The 25,659-nt window shown below is 39.6% G+C and overlaps 1 protein-coding gene across 1 annotated transcript in view; it reads right to left on the reverse strand.

The window, feature by feature from the left end:
- The window catches only part of PTPRN2 (protein tyrosine phosphatase receptor type N2), a 656,903-nt gene extending 634,630 nt beyond the window's left edge, over positions 1–22,273 (reverse strand). The window contains exon 1 of the mRNA XM_061996660.1: positions 22,156–22,273. Coding sequence (XP_061852644.1) covers positions 22,156–22,273 — 118 coding nt within the window. The remainder of the gene's footprint in view (positions 1–22,155) is intronic.
- Positions 22,274–25,659: the final 3,386 nt, after the last annotated feature.

Below are 25,659 nucleotides of genomic sequence, written 5' to 3' on the forward strand. Positions count from 1 at the left end.
GTGTATTACTCCACTGAAATCCAGATGAGAGGCAGAAAAAGCCTATAAAATCCAGGTCAGGCCATCATCTACCAGCATGAGATATAGTACTTTATCCATCTAGACACAGTAAACAGGAATTCTTAGAGACAGCACTATGTGAAATTATCAGGGACCTCACAACCATTCTTGATCTTTAAACAGATTTAATTCGTCATTATTTTTCACCTTCAAGAGAAGAACAGCAATATGATGAAACTCCTAAATGCACCGGCAATTTATGGGCTCTATCTGTGGTACGCATTAGAACTTCGTTTAACTGTGAGCATATCTTCCAGATAACTTAATGAAGGGTACCTAAGAGCACTGCAAAATGGCACATGAGAAACAGATAAGAAGGGCATCAGTAGAATTCATTGTTTTCCTAAACCTCTTTTGACACTGTAACCTGGAGTTTGACCAACCATATCTAAACTACTGTTTTTATTCATTTATCAAGAAAGCAATTGATTTTTCTCCTGCCTTTGTGAACCAGAATCATTACAAATTCTTCATTTGACATAAAAACGGTTGATGTAAGAGTGTTCTCTTCAGAAGGAAGTATTTTTTCTGCTGTATTTTGCTTTTACAAAATGTACCACTATAAGCACATGACTACAGATTAGAAATAAAATCACCTTAAAGAAACTTGTTTTCCATAACTAAAAAACTTTGTATACAGAAATTAAGGTCTGCAGAAATCTTGACTGCAGCAAAATATGTTAATGGGTACTACTAAAAAATACAATATACAGTCAAGGAAACTGTAAATCTAATGCTTTTACATCACTATGCTCATTCAATAATTTTAAAAATTAGTATCAATATTTCATTTTGTTACCAAGACCAGAGTTGTCAGCACAGTTCTCTACTTGGTATGCAAGTGTCATCCACATTTTCAGCTCATAAAATGCAGAGAAATGTCATGATTTGCCTAATGTCAACATAGCAGGAAACAGAAATCAAATCCTGTTCTATGCCCACTTGACATTCAAAGCCCTTCATAATCTGCTTCCTAATATTCCTCTCCTATCACCCTCTCCTCTTTCAATATGAAAACAACTTTAGTTACGACTTCTTGTATTCTTGTTCACCCTTTCCGTTCATGCTGCTAAGATATTTGGAGTTCTTTTCTGAACCAGGACACAGCTTCACTTTATTAATGCTCATCTTAAAACACAATCCTTCACGACTGACCATCACAGATGTCCCTGTGTGTAACCAGCTCTCAGTTCTTACCCATATCTACGGACAACTTTTCAGGGCCTCTAGTGTAGTGCATTGGGGATGGCAGCACACCATAACTATATATTGCTCTTACTCCAGTCAACTAAGAAATGTTTCTTCTTTACTAAAGATGAGCTTTCACTGTCAAAATAAGTTATTGTAGACAGCCTATTGTTAACCCTCTTTATGTTACTATTCCTTTATGCAGCTTCAAAATACTTTTATTTTTCATTATTCTATTGTCCATGTAATTTGTTAGCACCTTCAGTTTGGAAGTGTGTCTTTTCAATGGTCTTTAAATTCCCAAGACACTTGGTGGCAACATAAGATAAATAAGCACTACACACTTCATTAGAGAAACGTGAAAAAACAACAGTATTTCTATATATAAAGTATTCTACTTCAGATGTAATGACACAGTTTGTTTTCTAATGGACACAGGTGAAAGAAAAATTCCTAAAAAGTATCTCTGCACTTTTCACAGTATCAAAACAAGTTAGTACTCTAAGGAAAAAAAAAAACCAAAACTGTGCTAAATTTGAGCAAAGCATCATGAAGCAAATCATCACGAAAAATCACAAGTCTATTATACCATAGAACAAGAAGAAAGGAATATATTTTCAGTCAAGTGTGTACTTGACTGGAAGCTGCTACATTTGCATGATTAGTTTTCATGGCTAGCAATTTTTTGAGATCAGAAACAAACTGGAATTTAACTACATCTTTTCAGTTCAGAGTTAATGATTACTTGGGAAATTCTTATACTTCAATACTGCTTACTTCAAACAAAGAATTAATCTATAAAAAATAGGATTACGTAAAAATTTTACAAGAATTGATTTTTCAAAAATATCATTTTATCTCAACCTATCGTGTACTCCATCACTGCAGAGCTAAAAAGTACTTCAACAGAAGGAAGATGATTCTACAGAGCTCCTATTACTTTGGTTCTCTAAGTTTTAAAAACTTTCAAGATAATAAATTTGCCTTTTTTGCAATACATTTTTTATAGGTACAACAAAAGCACTGCTTAAGATTATAACCTTTTGCATTAAAGTGTACTTTTAAGAGAGGACTTGGAAACTATGCAATTTGAAGATAAGCTGATACCAAGTTTTAAAAGTTCACGGAAGGATATTAGAAAGTTTGGATTGGAGTTTATACTCCTCTACACTCTGCCTATAATACAGCCTTTGTTCACATCATGTTGCTTCTACAGTTGATGCAAATCTTGTCAGTTTAGCCTAATGTTCTTCAAATACCATTAATCTCATCTTGAAGCAGAAATGTAAAATAGGACAGATCATTATGCCCCATAAGTACCTCTTTCTCTTCAATGGCTATAAATAAGCCAGAGAGTAACTGACTCAACTACAGACATCTGAAGTGAGATGAATCTCACACCCCACAATTAACTATCCTGCAAAAGTTTTCTCAATAAAATAACGTTGAAACATTTCTTACCAAAAGAATATTTAAACAAGAGAAAATAGAGAAATTTAAATCTCTAACCTAATACAGTCTGATTTCTGAGAAAATATGAAATTGCTACAGCTGAAAAAGAATTTGTTGCATGTTGTTATTTCTCATTGTGTTTGCCAATAGGTATAATTTTCAGTCTATCTGGTATTAGGAAATAATTGAAATTTTGAGCAGGTTGCATTTTTGCTGTGATTCCCTCTAAAGGACAGATATCTACACATCTTACGATCTTTTGAAAAAAAAGGTGAAGTACATAAAGGACTTTGAAAGTACCTAAAAACACACCAATTTTCTTGAAACCAGTATATTCTTTGAAGACTCTTTGAAAACAAGCTGATTCTATGATTCTATTTTCCCTGCTACAAAAAAAAAAAAAAAGGCAGTCCAGGCAGTTGATACTTCAAGAAGTAAAAGCTTTCTGTGACAATTCCATTCACATTCTGCTCTTATGTAAGCAAAATTTTAAAATTGCTTTATTTGTTTGTTTAAAAAAAAATCAACTAACTTCTCTGAACATTCTGATCCTGATAGATAAACTAAAACTGTTTGGAGACTGTCAACAGGTTTTTCAACTAAAAGTGTAGTTTTCAGAAAGTTGAGGTTCTGCAGGATACTTTTAATGAAACACGTCACTGGATAAACTGTAAAAAGGCATTCCAGTTAACTGTATTAGAATATTTCATTTGAGGCCAATTTAACACTGCAATGCCTCTAAGCCAGTTATGAACTGTGGGACTTTGATTTCAGGTGTTTCAAATTTCCCTTCTAAAGTGTGGCAGTGCTTCATGAGTTGACGAAGGAAGTCTGATGCAATGAGAAGACTGGAGCCTCTGTTGCACAGCTGTAGCTCAGCAATATCCCTCCTGCCCATTTGGGGCATATGAGGATCTGAAGATGCAACTTCTAGCATCAGGAGTAGCAAAATCTCTCTGCCCTCAGGCTGACAAACCTGGCATGTCAGGTCGACAAAGTTCAATGTTACCTTAAAAAAAAAAAAAAAAAGTTTTTCATGTTTCAGCATTTTGCCTTCTCCAAAAATAGTATTTTTAAAATTTCTTTATTCCATTAAAACGTCATCATTTTTTTGTTTTGTCTTGATGTGGTGCAAAAACAAATGTTGAAATATGAGAATCTCCCAAAAGAATAAAAATTTCAAATGTTGAACAGCTAAAACCTTTGAGAACACTCTCTGCTGCAGTTAATGAATTAAACCTAAAAAAAATCCAAAATAAAACCAAAAACCAAAACCAAAACAAGTATAGTGGCAGAACCATCTCACAATATCACTTATTGCCTTATTCTGTTGACTCCTGTAAAATTTAACTTTAGTATCTGTATTGCACTTAGTTTTAATCCAATGATCACACAAAACTAATGGCTCGAGAAGTTAAAAATAGCAGCTATATAGTATCTAATAGCTATGTTGCACTTGGGTGCAATTTGAGATCTCTCACTCTTCAAGCAAAAACTCATAACCATTGCTCACATAACCTATACACAACAGCCAAAGATGAGAAAAACAGCCACTTTCTGTCACTGTTGTAATTTTTGAAGAACAGGTAAATGTATTTATTCTCCTGCATTAGCTTTATTTTAAAGAAAGGGATAAATACACATTTACAGTCTTATTTTAGAAGCACAAACCTGATCTGATAGCTAGAAGATCCAAGGAATTGTTCTGTTTAAAACTGTAGATTTGCATAACTAGAAGTACTATTGAAAGGAACAAAGGTGCTTCATTTTAGTTAAAAGCTCTCACTCTTTTCCTTTAAAGAAATCTTTAAAGTTGTGCTTCTTTAAACTTTGTGACTTCAAGGTTACAAAATATTAATGGATGTTCCTGAAGCTGTATTCTTTCTCATTGATATTCTCATCTTTTGTTTGCTTGCCTCCACACCTGACTGTATTTTAAGACTTTTTTCATTTGTGAGAGTAAATAAAGGCAATGAAAAATTTGGTTCAGCTGAGGTTACAATATTCACCAACCTGGTATAAGATCAAGATAAATCACTAAAATATCCACCTACTGTACCTCTCTCTACTTTACTCAATTACACATTTTCTGAGTGCACTATAGTGATATTTTCTCCTTAAACTCAGTTACTAAAAATTTGATCTTCTTTCTCATGCAGATTTCATACACGATGGTGCACTTTTATTATTTCACACCCATTTAGGGGAAAAAATCCATTTTCATCTGTTAATAATATATAGAATCATAGAATGATTTAGATTGGAAGGGACCTTAAAGATCATATAATTCCAATCCCCTTGCCATGGGCAGGAATGCCTTCCGCTAGAGCAGGTTGCTCAAGGGAACATCCAGCATGCCTTGAACACTTTCAGGGATGGGGGAGCCACAGCCTCTCTGGGCAACAACTTCCAATGCCTCACCATCCTCCCAGGAAAGAGCTTCTTCCTACTGACAAATCCAAATCTCCCCTCTCTCAGTTAGAAACCCTTACATTTTGTCATATATTTCTCTGTGTACCCCAAATTAATAGCTCACAAATTCTCATAAACTGAATAGGAATAGATCTGACCAGTGCTCACATGAAATCTCCACTTTACACAGTGTTGCAGAAACCATAACCCTAAGAATGGCACACATCGTCCTAGAGCAGTACTAACCCATTGATCCAAAATGAAGCAAAAGGGTAATTGATTATTGAAAAATAACTTTAAAACAAGATGTAAACCAAATCCCTGTCCTGTTCCTTCACTAATACCAAACACACACACAAAAAAAAAAAAGCTAAAGAGCATACCCAAATCCCACTTTCATTTGCTTACTCAGAAGTCCATGCAAGTTGATTTCAGTAGCTTTCACATGCTAGCACACAGAACTGTCATGCAGCCTTATACTGCCTCCTGCAACAGCCCGAAGTGATGGTGGTGTTTTGGTGAGTAGAATGCTCCAGCTCAACAGTCCCTAATACTCAAACTGTGCTTTTGGTCTTGATGCAATATCTTTCCATTCACGCTTTTCACACTTTCTCATCTGTACTGAAATCCAAAGTGTAAAGCAAAGGCATGGAGTTCTGCTATCAAAGTCACTTATATACTTCCCATAGCTATGGGAACCCAGTGGGAGTGCTTTAGTGTAGAACATAGAATCATAGAATGGTAGAGGTTGGATGAGACCTTTAGAGATCGTCTAGTCCAACTCCCCTGCAGAAGCAGGTTCACCTAGATCAGGTCGCATAGGAACATGTCCAGGTGGGTCTTGAAGACTTCCAAGGAAGGAGCCTTCACAACCCCTCTGGGCAGCCTGTGCCAGGGCTCCCTCACCTGAAAAGTAAAATAATTTTTTTCATATATTTAAATGGAACTTTTTGTGTTCCAGCTTCATCCCATTACCCCTTGTCTTGTTGCTAGCTACAAGAGAAAAAAGGGATGTCCCAACCTCCTGACACCCACCCTTTAGATATTTATAAATATTAATAAGATCTCCCCTCAGTCTTCTCTTTTCTAGACTAAACAGCCCCAGTTCCTGCAGCCTTTCCTCGTATGAAAGATGTTCCAGTCCCCTGATCATCTTGGTGACCCTGCGCTGGACTCTCTCCAGAAGTTCTCTGTCCCTCTTGAGCTGAGGAGCCCAAAACTGGACAGAGGACTCCAGATGAGGCCTCACCAGGGCAGAGTAGATGAGAGATTCCAGGCTGGAATATATTTCTGCAAATTCAACCTACAATATTTTCTGCCCATGCTGTTCAGAAACAGCAGTTTACTAGCAAAAATCCACTTCACTTTGTTTCTTATAAAATATTAGTGTTTCAGAACCTAATGAGAAAATAGCGTATTTTTTGATTCACAGTTACTGTCACTACTTGGTGGGTTTTATTTTAAGGAAAGTTTGTGTAGATATGCATCTAGAATATTTGACTGCTTCAGAATAGTTCTGTCATCGGAAAATCCTCAGTACTGTGTGTCTTCTGTCCCCATCAGTCTATGGGGTTTCACTGGCATTATTCAGGGGGATGCTGTTTGTGCTTACTCGGTCTGCTCTAGTCGGAAGTTTTCTTAGGAGCAAACCATACAAAGCGCCATATCAGATTAGCCCAAAACCTGTCTCTGATAGTGATCAGTAGCAGTGGTTGAGAGAAAGAGGATAAGAATGGGGCAATACACCATAACACTCACCTTGGTGCAACCTTCTCATTTGCCAAGCATCCACCATTGACAGACAACCCTCAGATCTATCAGGCCTCATACCAGCCTGGAGAGCTGATCCACCAGCAGAGATGTGTCCCTCAGCAGATGCACAGAAAAAGAGAATCATCACCCTATTCATATTTTAAAGCTTCATATAATAGAATGGCAAACTATTAATATAGGTAAGGTTCTTAAAAACTATAGTCACTATCAGAAATCATCATTTTCCTCTTCACACCACTTGACTATTTTCTGATAATTCATTCCATAAATACCATATATGACATTGAAAAAGTTCTTACTGGTAAATCCGGAAAACAGTCACTCAAGAAGAATTCTAAAGCTTTTTATCAAATCTGAAAAAGACTACTGTTGCTACAGTAACATCTTCCTAATAAGCCTTTTCAATTCAAACACTGTCTTAAGAGTTTTAGGTCAAGTTAAAAAGCACAGACAGGCTCTTCAGAGAAATCAAGTTTAGATCCAGCATGGCTAAGAACGCACTGGAAAAGGTGAACTAAACTTTTTAGATGTTTCCATAATGACTTCTCACTTGCTGTGGTCTGTCCTACTTTCCTTCCCCTTAGCCACCCAGTAGTCTCTTTTCTGAGGACAGAAATCTCAATTGCCTCTAAGGGAAAATTACTAATAATGTCTTATCCTACAGCAACATATCATCTTCATTTAAAAAAAAAAAAAAAAAGCTTAGATTTGCAAAAAGATATATTTGCAGATATAAGTTTGCACCTCCTGAGATGAGACCAAGAATAAAAAGCTATTTCCAGATTCACACATATGGAGAATAGATACACATAGATAATATATGAACTGAGAAATTGCAGAGCGAATACAAAATCATTCTTGAGGCACCTTGGGATTATAATAGAAATTTATATTAATTTTGTCTATAAGTACATGATATCTGATGTTCTCTCGCTGATCTTTAAAGTCCAGAGTTAATATAAGTCTTCTGAGAGAGAGCTGGTGATATGAATATTGGGGATCATCTTTGGAAAAGAAAGAACAAATTCTTTCATTTTTTCTGAAGTTATAAAGCACCAGTTAGTGGATTCTTGGCACCAATCTGGTTTCAGAGAAACGTTCAGTTAATTTGCATCTTCTCAAATGTAGGCTTTTACAGTCCTTCCCAGATGTCACCAGATACCTACTCATTGGGGGGGGGGGGATAAAAATCAAAGCTTTTATCTCATCCTGAAGTGGTGTGCTAAATCATTTTTACAAAAGCAAATGAAACACGCAAAGTATTAGTATTGCAGAAGGAACTACAAATAGCAGATTCAATAAATATTTATTAATTCCTATCTAATTTCATTTTTAAAAAAAATTTAGTGTTCTAATTATCTTATTTGGAAATGCCACAAATTCTTTAAGTAACCCTAAAAACTTATGCAGATGATACTACTACAAGGTTTGTTATTAGTCTTTTCTAGTGTGTGAAATTTTGATATTGTTAAAGTGCTCAATGAGCAAGGAACTGAGTGAAATAAAAGTTGTGACTCTAAAAAAAAATCAAGGTATAACCAAAACTGCTGTGCCCTATTTTTTTCAATGTTGAAAGGTAAAGGGGGAAACAGTCCCATTTCCTAAGTGACAATACCTTTAGTTAGGCACTTGGCTAAGTATTTGCATTGGTAATCAGAACCATAATTAAACAGTCAGACTTAATCATAGCTTTCAGGTAATAAACTATTACAGAAACAGTTCTCCTGTGATTTATGACGTGAAAAAGCTGTCATCATAATACCTGGCATATGTTATTCACAAATGAAATGTGACTAAAAATAGATTAGGAATAAATATTACATAAAATACTGTGAACTAGTGTTAAAAAGCTACAAAATGAAATGAATCTATTTTCAACAAAGCTGCCGGTTCACTGACTTTTTACTTACAAAGCTTAGAAGATGTTGTATACTGACTCCAATACAGCAGAGATTATTACAGTAGGCTAACTTCCAGCTTGCCACGTTGAAAGGCTATTTACTCACTCTCTTCCTTTTTTTCTGTATTTGTGTTTGCCATCATACTTGGTCTCTGTCAGCATTCATTGTTTTCATTTATACACAATTGCGTAGTTAATTTGCATTATGTGTTTTATATAACATATTCAGGAAGTGTCTTTTTTTAAACAAACTGATATTTAGTTGACATCTGCACAACTGGGAAGGACTTTCCAAAGGTTACGTGGCAGTGGTGAAGCTGGTCAAACAGAGTTTTGTTAGCACAGCTGCCAAGAGCTAAAGAGACTGGAAGATGGAAAAAACCAAACAGGTATGAATAAATCTTCACTGAGCAGAAACCACAGTAGGCAGGTAGATTCATAGAATCATAGAATGGTAGGGGTTGGAAGGGACCTTTAGAGATCATCTAGTCCAACCCCCCTGCAGAAGCAGGTTCACCTAGATGAGGTTGCATAGGAACATGTCCAGGCGGGTCTTGAAGACCTCCAAAGAAGGAGACTCCACAACCCCTCTGGGCAGCCTGTGCCACTGCTCCATCATCCTAATAGTAAAACAGTTTTTTCTTATGTTTAAGTGGAACTTTTTGTGTTCCAGCTTCATCCCATCACCCCTCGTCCTGTTGCTAGCTACAACAGAAAAAAGGGATCTCCTAACCTCCTGACACTCACCATTTACATATTTGTAAATATTAATAAGATCCCGCCTCAGTCTCCTCTTCTCCAGACTAAACAGCCCCAGCTCCCGCAGCCTTTCCTCATATGAAAGATGTTCCAGTCCCCTGATCGTCTTGGTGGCCCTGCGCTGGACTCTCTCCAGCACTTCCCTGTCCCTCTTGAGCTGAGGAGCCCAGAACTGGACACGGGACTCCAGATGAGGCCTTATCAGGGAAGAGTAGAGGGTGGGGAGAACCTGCCTCAACCTGCTGGCCACACTCTTCTTGATGCATCCCAGGATGCCATTGGCCTTCTTGGCCATGAGGGCACATTGCTGGCCCAAGTTTAATTTATTATCAATCAGGATTCCCAGGTGTCTCTCTGCAGAGCTGCTCTCCAGCAGTTCGAACCCCAGCCTGTACTGGTGCATGGGGTTATTCCTTCCCAGATGCAGGACTCTGCACTTGTCCTTGTTGAACCTCATGAAGTTCCTCTCTGCCCAACTCTCCAGCCGGTCGAGATCCCGCTGAATGGCAGCACAGCCTTCTGGGGAATCAGCCAGTCCTCCCAGTTTGGTGTCATCAGGGAACTCGCTGAGGGTACACTCTGTCCCCTCATCCAGGTCATTGATGAAGATGTTGAACAAGACTGGCCCCAAAACCGATCCCTGTGGAACTCCACTGGCCACAGGCCTCCAACTCGATTCTGTGCCATTGATCAACACCCCCTGGGCTCTGTCATTCAGCCAGCTCTCGATCCACCTCACTGTCTACTCATTCAACACTGCCTGAGTTTTCTGATGAGGATGTTATGTGTCAGAAGCCTTGCTGAAGTCAAGGTAGATGACATCCACTGCTCTCTCCTCATCTAGCCAGCCGGTTATGCACTCATAGAAGGCTATCAGGTTGGTCAAACAGGATTTCCTTGGTGAATCCATGTTGACTCCCTCTGATAACCATCTTTTCCTTCATATATTTAGTGATGACATTCAGGATGAGTTGTTCCATCACCTTTCCAGGGACGGAGGTGAGGCTGACCGGCCTGTAGTTTCCTGGGTCGTCCTTCCTGCCCTTTTTGAAGACTGGAGTGACATTGGCCTTTCTCCAGTCCTCAGGCACCTCACCTGTCCTCCATGATTGTTCAAAAATGATGGAGAGAGGCTTAGCAATCACATCAGCCAGCTCCCTCAGCACGCTAGGATGCATCCCATCAGGACCCATTGACTTATGAGCCTTAAGCTTGGCCAACAAGTCTTTAACCTTTTCCTCTTCCACCTAGGGCAAGTCCTCTGCTGTCCTGCCCATCCTATTATCCTTGTTGGAATGCGCTTCCCGAGGGCCAGCCCTCAGTTTCCTTGGACGGGCGCAGGAGGTTCCTCTCCGGTTTGGCTCTTTCTCAGGGTGATCAGCCTTCCGCATCTCAGCCCAGCATTCCCTGGGCACTTAGATGAAGGGCACTTATCATTGCATTCCCTGTCCTACCCTGTTTCTCAGCTAGAGGGGACAGCCTGTTCTATTTTGCTTCTCCCCCCACCCCCCAAGTCCCTTAGTTTAAAGACCTCTTTATTAGTTTGCTAGCCTACTCCCAAATATTCCAGTGCCCTTATGGGAGAGATGAATCCCATCCCATCCTATCAAGCTGTAGTACCCAAGGAATGATCCATTGTCAAAGAACCCAAAACCTTCCAGCCGGCACCAGCCTCTCAGCCAGGAGTTCACTTGGCTGATTTTTCCATTGCAGACTCCCCCTTTATCTCTAGTGAATAGGATAGAGGAGAAAATAACCTCAGCCCCTCCACCTTTTACCTGCTCCCCCATCTCAAGTCAGGACTCATTTTGGAGGATGAAAGCTGACCTAAAATAATCTGTCTCTGGGAGATATCATTAAGCATTTTGATAATTAGGTTAATCTGACAGTCTGGTGAAGCCAAACCAGGATTACAGGTATAAGAATGTTATGTGATCGTTTTCTGCACCTGTTTCTTTATGTAATGGTTGTTTTACTGAACTCTGCATAGAGTTCAGTACTTGCTTTCATTTAATTTATACGTGAACATTGTCTAACACTGATGAGCGACTCAGGTGTGGCTGGCAGACTACAGAACCCTACACTCTGTTTTCCAGGAAGTGACAATCTCAAATAAAGCAATGATCACACAGGATTAGGATTGCAAGGTGATACACCACCAAAGCCTATCCATCAGCAAGAATTTTCTGAACTGAGAAGAGTTAAGCAGGGTATCATTGTCAAGTAGCTGGAGAACATGCATACTCCTGAGCTAAGGCTATCTTCCAGACTACAACGGAAACTATAGAAAATTGACCAGAAAGTAAAGGTTCAAATATTTATTTTCTAATGCTCTGTCTTAAATAGAGCTAACTATATTCTATAAAACCTGTCCTAGGCAAGCCCTATTCAAATCTTTGATGCCTGAAATCACCTTAAATTCAGGAACCCTGGACTAACACCACTGACATCAGAAGGAACTTAACCATTCTTATTTACAACCGTTCTTATTTACACTCAACACAAAATCTTCAGGAAAAATGGGGAAGCTACTCATTAAAGGCTGTATTTCATATACTCTCATGATAACAGAATCTCCTTGTGCAGTGATGAACTTTGATCTGAAAGCAAGTTAGTATTATTTCAATATTGAATGATCAAAAAGAAATATAATAAATGCAAGAAACCCACATTGTTAAAGGAGCATTTGGTGGCCAAACATACGTATATCCAAATTCAGATTATGGCAGCTTCATGCAGAGGCTTAGGTGAGGCTCATCCCCACCTTTACATGCAACACTGTTTAATTTAGTCTCTCTGGCATGAAACCTCCCTAAACTGCAAGAAAACGAAGCACAACTATGCTCCTTTTAATAACCTGTGCTGCCACCCCATCACTGGGTAGCTGATCATGTCAGAAATCTTCCCTATCTGCCAAATGAGTAAAATAGTTCCATAATCAGAAGAGGACAAAGTATTGTTATAAAATTCTCTCAAGTAATTCTTTCGTTAGGAAAGTTTGACAACTGGGTGTGATCAGCTCCTCATTCAAGCTGAATCAGATCCTTCATAAAAGCTGTGTGTTCTGCTTTCTAAAATGTCAGCCATTTGACAGCTGTTTATTCTCAAGCCTGTGTGCTTTGTCCATTTCCTCCTCCCTTCACAGTTATTTACTTTCAGATTAGAAACTCATTAGAGCAGGTGTTACTCAGAGAAACAAAGGCAAATGGACATTAAAAAAAAAAAGCCCTCAACTGTAGATCTTTGTCTTGCTGGGTGGCAGAAAACCAACCAGATACAGTACTAAAACAACCTTCCCATTCTGCTTTTTAAATGCTACTTGATTCTAGCATTATAAATTTTCTACTGCCTAAAAGTGGGAGTGATTGCTCATTAAAAAACAAGACTTTTATTTTTTTCTGCAGCTCTTAAGATGGAAAGTCATCAGAGAGCAGCATTTTAACTTTCATTTTCCCCTCAACGTTTCTGTTTTCACTATTATTGCATTTATTTTTGAATACATAATTTTTATGACTGCCCTTTGTCCTGAAAATAATCCCCTGCATGTAAGGTATGTTGGTAAATTGTAATTAACGGCTGACCTCATTACCCAAAACTAACCTCCAGATAAGTAATACTAACAAGTATATTTGAACACAACTTTGAAATTTCCCTTCATAAATGAGAAAAGGAAAAATTGCAGAATCTGACCCCAGTAACTCCTGCCCTCCCAAGCATTTCTTAAATATAGAATCAGTACAGTTGGAAAAGATCTTCAATATCGAGTCCAATGTAAATCAAAAACAAGTCAAAAATCGAAAAGGTATGCCCTGTGCTGAAGAATTGGAGGTGGGGGTATATCTCTGCTAACCGTGTCATTAACTCTAAGACATCTTCACCTATGTACATGCTTGATGATATTTACCTAGGTATCTTGTCTTTATTAATATCCAGCTATTTCCAGAAAGTCATGATGGATGTACAGTTCTCAAATTTTTCTTTTCACATTCTTTTTTTCTTCCTTTAGGCCATAAGTAAGAAGTGGCATGGTCACCAGTGACTACAGCCTTCTCCAACAAATCAGAGTTGCTATAATCCACAGGGTCATACCATGAAAGTAAGGTTTAGCTGAGACCTGGGGTGAGAGGTGACACCAGGTCACAGAAGAAGTTTGGTATGATATTTTGCTGCTGTAAATAAGGCATTTCACTGACTATATACTAAAAATACCAAGTAGTACTAAAATCTAGAGAAGACAAGAAGACTTTATGAGTAATAGCTCACTAAAGAAATTTGATAGCCTAACATCTATCGTATCTGATATCAAATGAGGCTCAAATATAAAGAGCAAATATATGAAGTATTACACAATTTAACTAAAAGTATAACAGAGAAATACATCACAATGTATACATTCTTTAAAAAACAGAATAGACATTCACATTCTTCAGTGGTGATTTATCTGCATTAATCAAGGGCGACCCACGATGTCACATTTTTAACTCAACACTGAAGAGTACATAGAATTTCATCCCTAACTTACAAATCAAATCTGTAAGAGAGGTCAGGTTAAAAGGAGACTACCTTTTATAAGAATACAAGTTTCATGCCAAGGAGAGCTCAGGGGCAATAGTGGCATAAATGAATCCTATCCTCAAACCCATCTCCTGGTTGCCATTTCATGAATACCAGCACTAATCACAGAATCACAGAATCTTAAGGGTTGGAAGGGACCTCAAAAGATCATCTAGTCCTACTCTCCTGCCAAAGCAGGCCACAGGAACTCTTCTTCAGGCCTAGAGATGAGGCATGACCTTCCAGGTAAAGTAAAGGAGTTGTCTGAAACAACAGGGTTTAACTGAATTGTAATAACCAACTAAAAAAGTTGCAGAGAAAAGATAGCCCTCCTGGTGCAGAGCAGAATGTTAACAAGAGAAGAGGTTATAATATCTTTAGCCATTATGAGAGCAACAGAGAGACTGGTAATTATCTCCTGCAGAATTATGAAAGCAGAAGATTTCTGTGTGCCAAAAATACCAAATATCTATCAGTTTTTCAGCACCTGAGATTAATTTTCCCAAGGTACTTCGTATAATTTCAAACTTGAGAGATAAAAGATTAATTGGGAAGGAGAGTGTAATATGTCCTGACTTCTGCTGAACACTGTAAGCTTATTATAGTATGTACTGTGTGTTTGGTCTCAGTTGCATTGTTTTCTATGGGGACATTTAGAGGGCACATATCTCTCTCTGCATTACCTTGTATTTGTTGGCTATGATTTCAAGCTTATGTAACAATCATTGCATGCTGTTAAGCTATGACACCCACTACAACCACCTGTACTTCCCATAAAACTTTTAGTTACTGGTTTTTACCTGTTAAAACAGCTTGTTTTATGAACTTCTTTGTCTGAAGCAAAATAGATATGCAATGTTAAGTGCTAACTCTCCATTCAGAGACAGTGCACCAACAAACTAGTGTGCTTCATTGAAAGAAATTATTGAGAAAAAATACAGTAAGATGCAGTAATTTAGTAAGATACTTTACTTGTCAAAAAATCCTTCTGAAAGGAAATAATTTCTATAAAGTTAAGCCCCTCTAACCTTTTCAGAAAAAAAGTTTCCTAATTTTTTGATGAGCACAGCTGTTCTGAATGGCATACTGTTATTGGGAATGCTATGGCGTAGTGACACTATGAAATGATTGAGATAAAAATAGAGCCCTTCCACCTTCCTCCGAAGTAAAGCCCCTAAGAAAACTCAGTAATCCTATGTACACATTAACCTCCAAGCCCTTCATGTTTTCTCTTGACTGTCCTAAACTAGGACACAGTTCCCTTCCTTCAGCTCCCCTACCATTTGTCTATCTTACCTGCAGACCTTCTGTTCGTTATCTGCTTTTTTTCCCTTTGCTTGCTCATTCTGTCGTGCCTGTTTCTTCTCTGTCTCATTCAGAGGTCACCTTCATTTGTTTGTAATTACCAGGGGGTGATTTTCTCTGCAATTTTTTTTCCAGGACTAGTAATATCCTTCAGCTACCGCACTTGTTTCAGTCACAGGACCTTCCTAAACAGCTTACCTGCAAGACCTGTAGATCTCAACATGGTTTTGAAGTAATGAAGGAGATGATCCCAACCAACTTAACTTTAATTTAAGCTGCTACATTAGTCTCACCTCAGTGGGGAGAGACGGGTGAATTACTCTCCAAATGTGCTTACCCCTCCCCAAGTTTAACCTGAGATTCTGATTTGTGAATAGCTATGGTGCAGTACCTACCATGTAGATAGTTACAGATACTCCTTCTAGCCAGGGAAACATATTAAGACAATACTAAGCAGGAAGCTATAGCTGCATTCAGGGAGACTTTTATCTGACCTACGTTAGATATGTACAGTTGGGTAAAATTAATTGAAATTTCTAAGCTGGGTATTAGGTTAAAAGGAGCCTAGCTCAAATAATTACTTTTAGTTAGATGACTCCCACTCCTTACATTAAAAGATATAAATCCTTTTGTATTCCCAACACAATTTCTCATAGTCTGCATTCTCTGACTCCGTTTTGCCACAGCATAGACCTAAATGAATGAATTAATATTTCTATTTTGTGAATCCCTTTTACTTCTTGTCACCTTGCCTCATACTGGTGCATTGAATATCTCAGTTTTGCTGCACTTGACTCTCCTATGAGAAAAGGGACCTCAACCCAATCTTAAATTTACATCTTAACAGCATGGAATTCACTAATTTCCATCCCTGATCTCCAATTCCAATAATGTTACTTCTACTAAAGATTTCATTTTGCATTCCCTCTTTTAAACACCTACATTCCCAACTTGCCTCTATTCTTTGTCATCTCTTCTGAATGTTTCCCTGCAAACATGCTCTTCTTCCTCTGCATCTTCACCTGCTTATTCATCATTTCCAAACATAAAACGGTTTGACGAGGAACAATATTACTTAGTGCCTTCCTAGGCTTATTAATAATGACCATAATGGAATATACACCCAGCTTAGCATCCTGTCTTTGATGAAGACTAGCAATGGGCTCCACTACCTGGATACTTTCCCTCCTTTGTCAATTCTATCGCCAAAACCAAAATGATCTTATCTCCAGTCTTTATTGAGTGCCCTCTTAAATCTGCCTGTAAACACCAACACAGATTTTATCAAGACAGTAGATATATTGATTTTGTAAAAATAACCTTTGATATTTCACCTAACTTTTAGGCTACAGTGTAAGCAGGATGAGGTCAAAATATATATCATATTCAGGGAGCTGGAATATACACTGCCTTTTGGTTTCCACAGAGCTTCTTATGGATTTGGATAAGTATGATTGACAGTATAATCACCTACATCTGAGCTTGTATTTTCTCTTTCCAGCCAATGGAAATCTGATGGACACAGGAAACCTCAACTCCCTTCATTGCCTTCAGGGACTGCAATTGCCCTTTTCTCACTACTGGCAGTCTCTCCACTGTGATGTTTATAAGTATTGCTGTTTATGGTAACAACACAGGCAACTCCTTCTTTATCTTTAGTGTGTCAGCATTAAACACCTTTTGCTATTTGAGCAGAACTGCCTGAATATTCCAGAATCTAATGACTAGGAGTAACCAAATTTCCTATCAGTAGGCTGACCAATGGCATGGCATGATGGCGGTGTGGTATGATGAAGTTTTTGGGACTGGTGTGATTTGTTGGTAGTGAAAAAAAGAAGGAAGACCAGTAGAACCAAATACAGAGAAATGGTTGGGTATATTCAGGTAGGAAGCATAAAAGAGCTTATATTTCAAAATTTTGTCTATTTTCTCTCAATCAGTAATTGAAACAAGAAGAAAAAAATCTCCCTAAGAATCTCATCCTATGAACAGCCTTTAGAGTGCCCTTTAGGAACTTCCTTTTACTGGTAGACAAATAATTCACTTCCTCTCCATTTGAAACTTGCAGCAAATACAAGTTAGAGAGTAAAAAGATAATGTAGAAAAGGATACTGTACAACAGTCATGGCATGACGTCAGAAACATTAATGCATATTCTTACCTTTAATTGAATGCAACTAACAGCTAGACGTGCCTTGGTATCAAGCTACTTTCAAGTTGCTTTCTAACATAACTAATTACTTAAGAAACTTTTCTAGAATATACAAAAATAGTTTTGACACAGGGAAGGACAGAGCTTCCTCCACTGAATTTTTCATGTTCCGAGAACACAGTATGGTCTTAAATTATTTTGTTATTTTTATTTGCTAGCATTATACCACAAATTACACTCCATCATCAACAATTACATCAAATCAACATGATGTCAAGAATAACTCTGTGCCTATGAGAAGTTCCAAATTAACATAACTGGAAAGGCTGATAATTTTATCTACTGAATAGACGGTACCAGTGTAATTCCCATACTTTCTCAGTCTGCTACAAGCCTCAAGCAGGTTTTTTATCCAAATATTACTGAATTCAATGGGAAGGTTGACATTGACTTCAATGAGATTTAGCTCAGCTCAGAGTGGCTGCAAGGAGCAAAATCTCAGTCCTTGTGGTTCTCTAAGATGGTTGACGATGGCTGCGTAGAATTTCCGTTAGTTTAGCTATGGAAACCTTTACCTATCAAGAACTAAACCAAGACCTGCTTTTTCACTCTTCCCCATGAAATAGCCATAGATAAAAGCTCTCTATACTAATTCTCTTTAGATGGTATTTGAAGCACTGACTGAAAAGATAAAAAATCTGTATTATTTCATCTGTCACATTTATTTCATCCTGCTGTAATTTAACAATCAATACTGGAGAAACACTTTCCACTAATGGTAAATTAAGTCCCTGCCCTTGCAATTCTTACTTCTGTTCAACTCTAATCACTTGAAATTCCTAATTCATGTTTAAAATATTTTTTTCAGATGTTAAACATATACACTGTGCTTTGTGAAAATACCACAAGTAATATGCAAGATTATTTTAAAGTCTTTGAGTAAAGTTCCTCTCATTAGAGACATTTAAGTCCTGTTGGAAGTGTAAGGCACTGTCTTTGCTCACTATATGTGTTAGGAACTCACAGCTGCAGGTTTAGAAGACTCAGTCATGTTTATAAGCTCAGATGTGACCAACTTGTCTTTTTGTTAGTTAGTTAAAAACTAAATTCACAGGCATTCAACTTGCAGACATTTTGCATATGATGAGTTGAATACAACTTTGAAGGAGCTTTCACATGGTGTATGGAACAACTGTTTCTAGAAATTTCTGCTGCATATTAATGTACTCATTTAAGAAGAAAAATGCAGACCAACAAATGGGATTGCAGGCAGCACAAAAGATCAAATTATATTGCAAAATTATACTCATATTCACTGAAGGTTATAAGCATTGTTTTACACATTAGAGGTCAATGTGAAAGCACTGCAACAAGCACACACTCCCTTTTCTAATATATATGAGCTTGACTTCTGCCGTAAAGTGTTAGTGTTTTAGGAGTAATGAAATAATTTTATTAACAATGTCCACAGTTCACTTTGCTCCCAAGTCCTTTACCTCAGCCAGCCTATCTAAACTAATATAAAAATAAAACACCACTGTAATTTTCTGAACAGATTAGTCTACTTAAAAAGCTTTACAACTGCATGGAAATACTTTACTTGTCAGAGCTGCAATTTTTACTGAAGTAACTGTTCATTGTTTATTGGAGGGCATTTCAAGTTTAACTGCTTCTGTAGCACAATTATTTGCTAGTAAAAAAAATGTCTCATTGAAAAAACATCCATATGACTGTCACTACAAGAACAGAATACCCCAAATCTGTGGAATTTAGCAAATATGATCAGCGTATATTGTTCACGGATGATTACTTTGCAAAACACTTAACAAGAAGTTCTACAATCTTAAATGGACTGTGTCTTGTAAACAAATAAAGATTTATTTAGAGTATTAAACTCATGGCCCCAGTGTTTCATCAAAGACTATGAATGCTACTATGTACTCAGATGAATTTTTCCTGCTGAAAGATAAGAATCTCTGTCCTGGGCCAAATCTGGGCAAGAGACATAGAAAGGAGAAGGACTATACTTTTCCTCATTTGTTCACATTTAAAATGCTACTATAAATGTCAAGACATGGAAGAATGTGTGTTGTTGTTAATAATTGCATCTTATAAAAACACCTTCCCACAGGAACAATCTACAAAGCCTCATGAATTATACAAGCAGAAGAAGTAACAACCCTGATCTTTTTAACTGCAACTTCCAAATTCTAAAATAAGTTTGCAAGTATGTTACAAAATAAATAAGTCACTATTTGAAGATGTTTAGTGTACTGGAAAGCATAGACAGAGTTGATGAAAAATAAAAGAATGAAACTGGATAAAAATTTCCTATGAAATGGTAAAGGTCATGGACTTCCACTTCTGAACTAGCTTTTAGGAAGACTTTCTGAAACACTGAATAGAAGTAAATCAATAAGAAAACACTGTTTCTATAATTACATAGCTTTTAAGGCCATTTCCAACACATATTATAGAGGTTACTTAATGAATCTCTATTCAGCTTTCAATTAAAGAAGATGGCACTGTGCACAAGAAGAAACCAAATTAGTATCTTCCACCTATAACCACAAATAATCCCCAAACTCAGATACATTGTAAAATGACAGTTGCATCTCCTGATTATGTTTTAAAACTGTAGTCTAAAATTGAATAGAATTTATTATAATAAATAGTCTGAACTCAAGATTAATAATATCTGAACTACTGGTCAATAAAATAAATAGAGGAACTCTAAATGAAGAGTCAGCTAAAACTGTCTCACTTCTAGCAATGCAAACATATGTTTGCATCTTCTGAAACACAATAAATCCTTTCACATCTTTCACAGACTTCCCTGAGATATCAGTTAGTTATTCCAGCGAAAACTCGTTTTACTGCTATTGAAATATCTCTGAATTATACCTCCCAGATATTGGATTAACTGTGTAAAATTGAGCCTGCTCTTCCCCCATTCCCTTCCAGGCAAGGACAGCCTTAACTGTCAGGCAGGCACCTTTGCCGAGGCAGAAGCATGGGGAAGTGACAAACACACAAACATTGATTTGTAGTTACAATGGGCTGAAAAATATTTTGTGACCAAAACTGATTTGCAGTTTATGTTTAGAGAGAGAGGATCAAAATCTGACTCGTTTGAAAGCACAATGCACAGCCTATTGCATTATTAAAGGTAAAAATTATAGCTATTACTTTCAATGTTTTTATGCAAGCTTTCTCCTCAGCAGATGAGAAGTAATAGTTTATATCTATAGCAACCAGGAGAGAGAAGGGAGGGATATATCCAGTCCAAACCATTTTTTCTTAAATACTTGCATCACTGTCTTCACTATAGCAAGCATTTAATAGCTAATTTTTATTGCCACTTGACTGAAGCCTCATTAAAAACATGGTCAGCTGATTTTAATTCCTTCTTAATAAACAGAATGCATGCGAGGAAGATGTCACTGATACTTCTGTGAGAGGCTTCCTTTGTTTCTTAAAGTCATTTTGATTTTTGTCTTACAAAAAAAGAGATTTCCTAGGGGCAGCTAGTTTAGCTTTCACCTTCTGATCTCCATAATCAATCTAGGTAGGTTTTCAGCTGGGAAAAAAATATAAAATTCTCCAAGTTATGACCTTTTTGACTTGAAGTGAGTTTCAGAAAGATACTGTAAGTGAAGTGAGACTGACTACATTAGAAGATATCATTGGAGATATTTTTGGTGAGCATACAGTCATGAGTGTCTCAGTGCAAGGAAAGGACTGCCAGGGAGAGTGGTACAGGAGAATAGCATTGATCTGAAACCGTTTGTTATCAGGATCCCTTCATGTTAGTGTGGGTCATTTGAGCAGGTGGGGATGTTTAGTGCAGATGGTATCCAGAGGTAGGGGGTGGTCAGAGAATATCTCACGAGAAAGAGGTTGTTTAATGGTCTTCACTAAGCAGCACTGTATTTTTAGACACCTCTAAAACAGCCTTAACCAGGAGCCAGTCCTGACTGTTTAGTCCAGCTAAACAAGTTATAGAAAGGCTGGGCTACATCTAGGGGTTTGTGGCATGGAGGTTTCCTGCCTTTTCCAAATATGTGAGCCGTTTAATGGGCTGAATCCACTAAACTGATCTCTCGGTTAAAGGGTTAAATATATGGAGGGTACAAGCTTTTTTGGGTGACTCGCCACTGTGATGCACCTCGACTTCAGGGGCCTCATGATTATCTCGGAGGAAGTTTTCAGCATGTGGGGAGGTGACCCCTGAGATCCCATCAGGACATGCTACCGGGGCAGCTGGGGCGCTGGCCCAGCCTCAGCGTGGCCAGGGACCAGCGGGGAGAAGCGGGACCCAGGAGGTGTGAGGGGCCTGGGGCCAGTGGTGAGGGGCCGGAGGACAGGGTCCCTCAGCAAGCAGCCGCGCTAAAAGGACCCGGAGGACGGGGCTCCTCAGCGGGCGCCGATCGTGAGGGGCCGGAGGACGGGTCCCTCACCGGCAGCCGTGCGGGCGCGGCCACTGGGGGCCTGTCGAGCTGCCCCTGAAGAACCTGTCAGGCAGCAGCGGAGGCAGCGCGGGGACGGCGCAGCCCCGCTCCCCGTCAGCCCCACGCCTCCCGCCCCTCGCCCCACTCACCGATCCGCGCGTCGGCGGCGGCTTCGGCGGAAGGCTGTTGGCTGCGCGGGGCGGCGGAGAGGACCTGCAACAGCGGCGGCAGCAGCAGCGGGAGGACGGAGCCGAGCGCCCCCATCATGCCTGGCCCATCGCAGGCGGCCGTCCCGCTCCTCTGCCCGCCGCCGCTAGCCCTCACTCCATACCGCCCGCCCTTTGCCGTCCGCAGGCGCTCCCCGGCTCCGGCGAGCGGCAGCCGCAGCAGATTCAACACCCAGGACAGCGACCGGCGCCGCCTGCCCGCCCCCGAGCCGGCCCCGCCCCGCCCCGGCTCGGCCCGGCCCGGCCCGCCCCGCCTGGCAGGCGCGGAGGGGGCAGCGGCAGCTCGCTCCCTCCTCCCAGCACCGCCTCTTCGCTCCCCGCTCCGAGCTTGCTGCTCCCCGCTCCCCTCTCGCCCGTCCGCGGGGGAGGGCCTTGCCGGCCCTGCCGGGGTGACAAGGGTAGCGGCCTCCCGCTTCGGCGGGATGAGGGCGGGGAATGCCCCCCGGCCCCTAACCTGTCGCCGGCCCTGACAGAGGCTCTGCTTCTGACGGGCCTCGAGCCGCCGGGCACTGCCCGACCGCCCGCAGCCGGGCTGAGGGACCGCTTCTCGCCAGAAAGGCTGGTCGCTTGAATCTGCCATAAAGATGGCTGAGAATGGGAAGGGAGTTACTAAATGTGATTGTTCGCACACCTGCATGTAAAACCAATTCAGCCCGTGTCAAAGTTTCATCCTGAAAAATGCACTAGCTGGGTGGGTTCTCCCTGTAGCCTCCTTGGCAGTGGTTTATTTACTGCTGTTTTTTCCACAGAAAATTACTTGCCATCCTGAAGGATTTTACGAGCCCTCAGCCCGCAGCTGAGGTGTGTATCTTTGCCTGGGAGATGTCTGCACGGGTGACGTGTTTATCCTTCATCTCCAGTCCCCGACTCTCTCCACGTGAGTGGGAGCATGGGCTGGGCTGCCATGAGGGAGCAGGAGTCTCAGGCATGAGCCCATCGCCTCCCACATTGCTCACAGACTCATTTTATCACCAACTCGATGTTAACAATACTTCACCTTTAACACAGCAGTCACAGTCACAGGAGAAACAGTGCCGCTACCATGCCTCCAAATAGGGGATGTGGCTTTGACTGTAATAGCTGTCCCAGCCCCCTCCATCGCCCCCTCCATCTCTCCATCATTTCCTTTATTCCTCACTGAAGTTTCAGATTGTCCCAATTTTCTTTGTACTTGAGGTAAACAGCTCTAACTGCTCCCTGACATGCTTCATCCCTGGCTTTATCCAGGTACAGTCATAACAAACACTTAACATGAAGTTACATGATACATGAAGTGGCTTTGCCATGGTCCAGAAAACTAAATAATGAAAGCCCACAGAACCCTGGAAGAGCACAGTTGTTCCTCCTTGCTCACCTCAAAAGTGGCAACGACCAACACATGAAGACTAGAATGGACACAAGAAGTCCAGCCACCATATTTGGACCAGCTGGGACCTGCCATGGAGTGATCAGCCAAGCTTGGGGGCCCAGGTTAGAGCACAGCCCCAGGCTCTAGAGAGGGTGCCTTGCAGGTGGACTTGGAGGACAATGTAAGGCACTTGTGGCTCCTGGTACCCTGACAGACAGTTGCAGATTTCTCTAATTCTCTCAGGTTTTTTGCCATGGGAAAAGTGTGAGCCTCTGTGCTGGAGAAACAAAGTCATGGTTTCTAGAGTTGATGCAAAGCCACCTGCTTTCCTTTGTGGTTAAGACTGATGACTCATATGCAAAAAGGGGCAATATTTGATTCAGAAAACAGATGTTTAAAAAAAAATATATTCATACTGAATGGTGTTTTCTGGCCCAAGGTTTGCAAAGGGTTTGATGGTCTTTTCAAGCATTTCTGTCCTTGAGATCTATGGTTGCTTACATCTTTCAGGGGAGTGGTTTCACTAACCCAAAAGATCCCTTTACCTCAGGAAAATCAATTTTGATGACTCTGAAAGAAATCTGAGCACTGAAAGGGGAGAAACAAAAAAGGAGGGAAAAGCATTCCATGGAAAGCACAAGATGAGAAATGAAAGTGCTGAAACATAAATTAGTATATTCTCATGGGTTATGCAAACCATCTGGCTTTAAAAGCTAGTAGTAGGAACAACGGAAAAGGTCATCTGAATTAGCAGAGAACTGCAAAACAACTGAAGGTAAGAAAGGAGCAAATGGTAGGCACAGTGAGGGAACAAGTTGTTCGTCAAAATACAAAGTAGCAGCGATATTACTGGAAGTCATTGCAGCTCTGCCACAGATGATTTGCATAGCTCCTGTGAGTTTATGATCAAATACTATGCAGATTTTAAAAGGAAATTCAAATTCTCATAGCCACTCCCTGTACAGGATTAGCAAATTAATGACATTTGTTCAAGTGTGTATAAAGCAATGTCAAAAATCAAGAGAGAAAGGGCATTCATCGAAGAGAGGAAGAAATCCTTGAGTACACAAGGGTAGTAAAGACAGGAGCAAGGTGTCAAAGAGTAAAGAATCAATTGGTAAGTGAACTGAGCATTTGGAAATAACTCAAGTAGCAATTCTCAGGACTGGAAAGTGTAAAGCATTCCCTACCTGGTTGTATTTTACAGTTTTATAGTAGGCTGCACCGAACAAAGATAATACAGATTTGTCTTAAAGCCCCAGGAGCAGACAGACTGAAGCCAGTGGTATTAGGTATAATGAATTTTGTTAATGACGTGTAAAAACTGCAAGACTTGAGTCTGTGTGTAAATTAGATAAATAGCAGAATCACAGTGTAAGTAACATGTTCTGACACATGCAGGTTACTTGCTGGTTCACAGTCATTTTCTCAAGACATTTCTTGGTGCCAAGGTTTGTAATAGTTTGTGTAATAAATTAAGCATCCATGCGAAGGTCTGCTGACCTTGTGAGGTTGTTTTGATTGTGGTTTTTATTATCATGTTTTCAGTAAGTTTCTGAGCTGTGGAGAGCAAAATCCCAAAAGGCGTAAGTCATTTGTGAAAATTACTAGGAAGACTGGAGAAAGGAAACTCCACAGTTGAAGTCAGGGATATTGTGGGGCTCTAACATAACTGTAGGCCTTGATAGTTCTGAAAAAGGAATAGAAGAGTATATCAACATTATTTCTATAAAGTCACATTTAAATCCAAACTATTTAAGATACTGAATGGTGGCTGAGAGGTAGAATATCAGCTCTCAGTTGCTAATGTGTCTAGAGGTGAACGTGAGGAAGAATAGCATTGGAAATTATAGATCTGGAAATTTCAGCACAGTGAATAACATACTGAAGTTTACCATGTCCTTAATTGCTGGAGCTGAGTCTTCATTTGATATCCATATAGGCTTGAAAAACGTGCTAGGCAAAGTGAAAGAAGAGCTGGGTAATCTATATGCTTTCATACATAGAAATTCTTATCCATGGTAACCACAGCCTTCAAAAACAGGAGTTTTCAAGGAAATGCTTTTCTGTTTGAAAAT

The sequence above is a fragment of the Colius striatus genome, chromosome 5 (assembly GCF_028858725.1).
Source record: "Colius striatus isolate bColStr4 chromosome 5, bColStr4.1.hap1, whole genome shotgun sequence".
Lineage (NCBI taxonomy): Eukaryota > Metazoa > Chordata > Aves > Coliiformes > Coliidae > Colius > Colius striatus.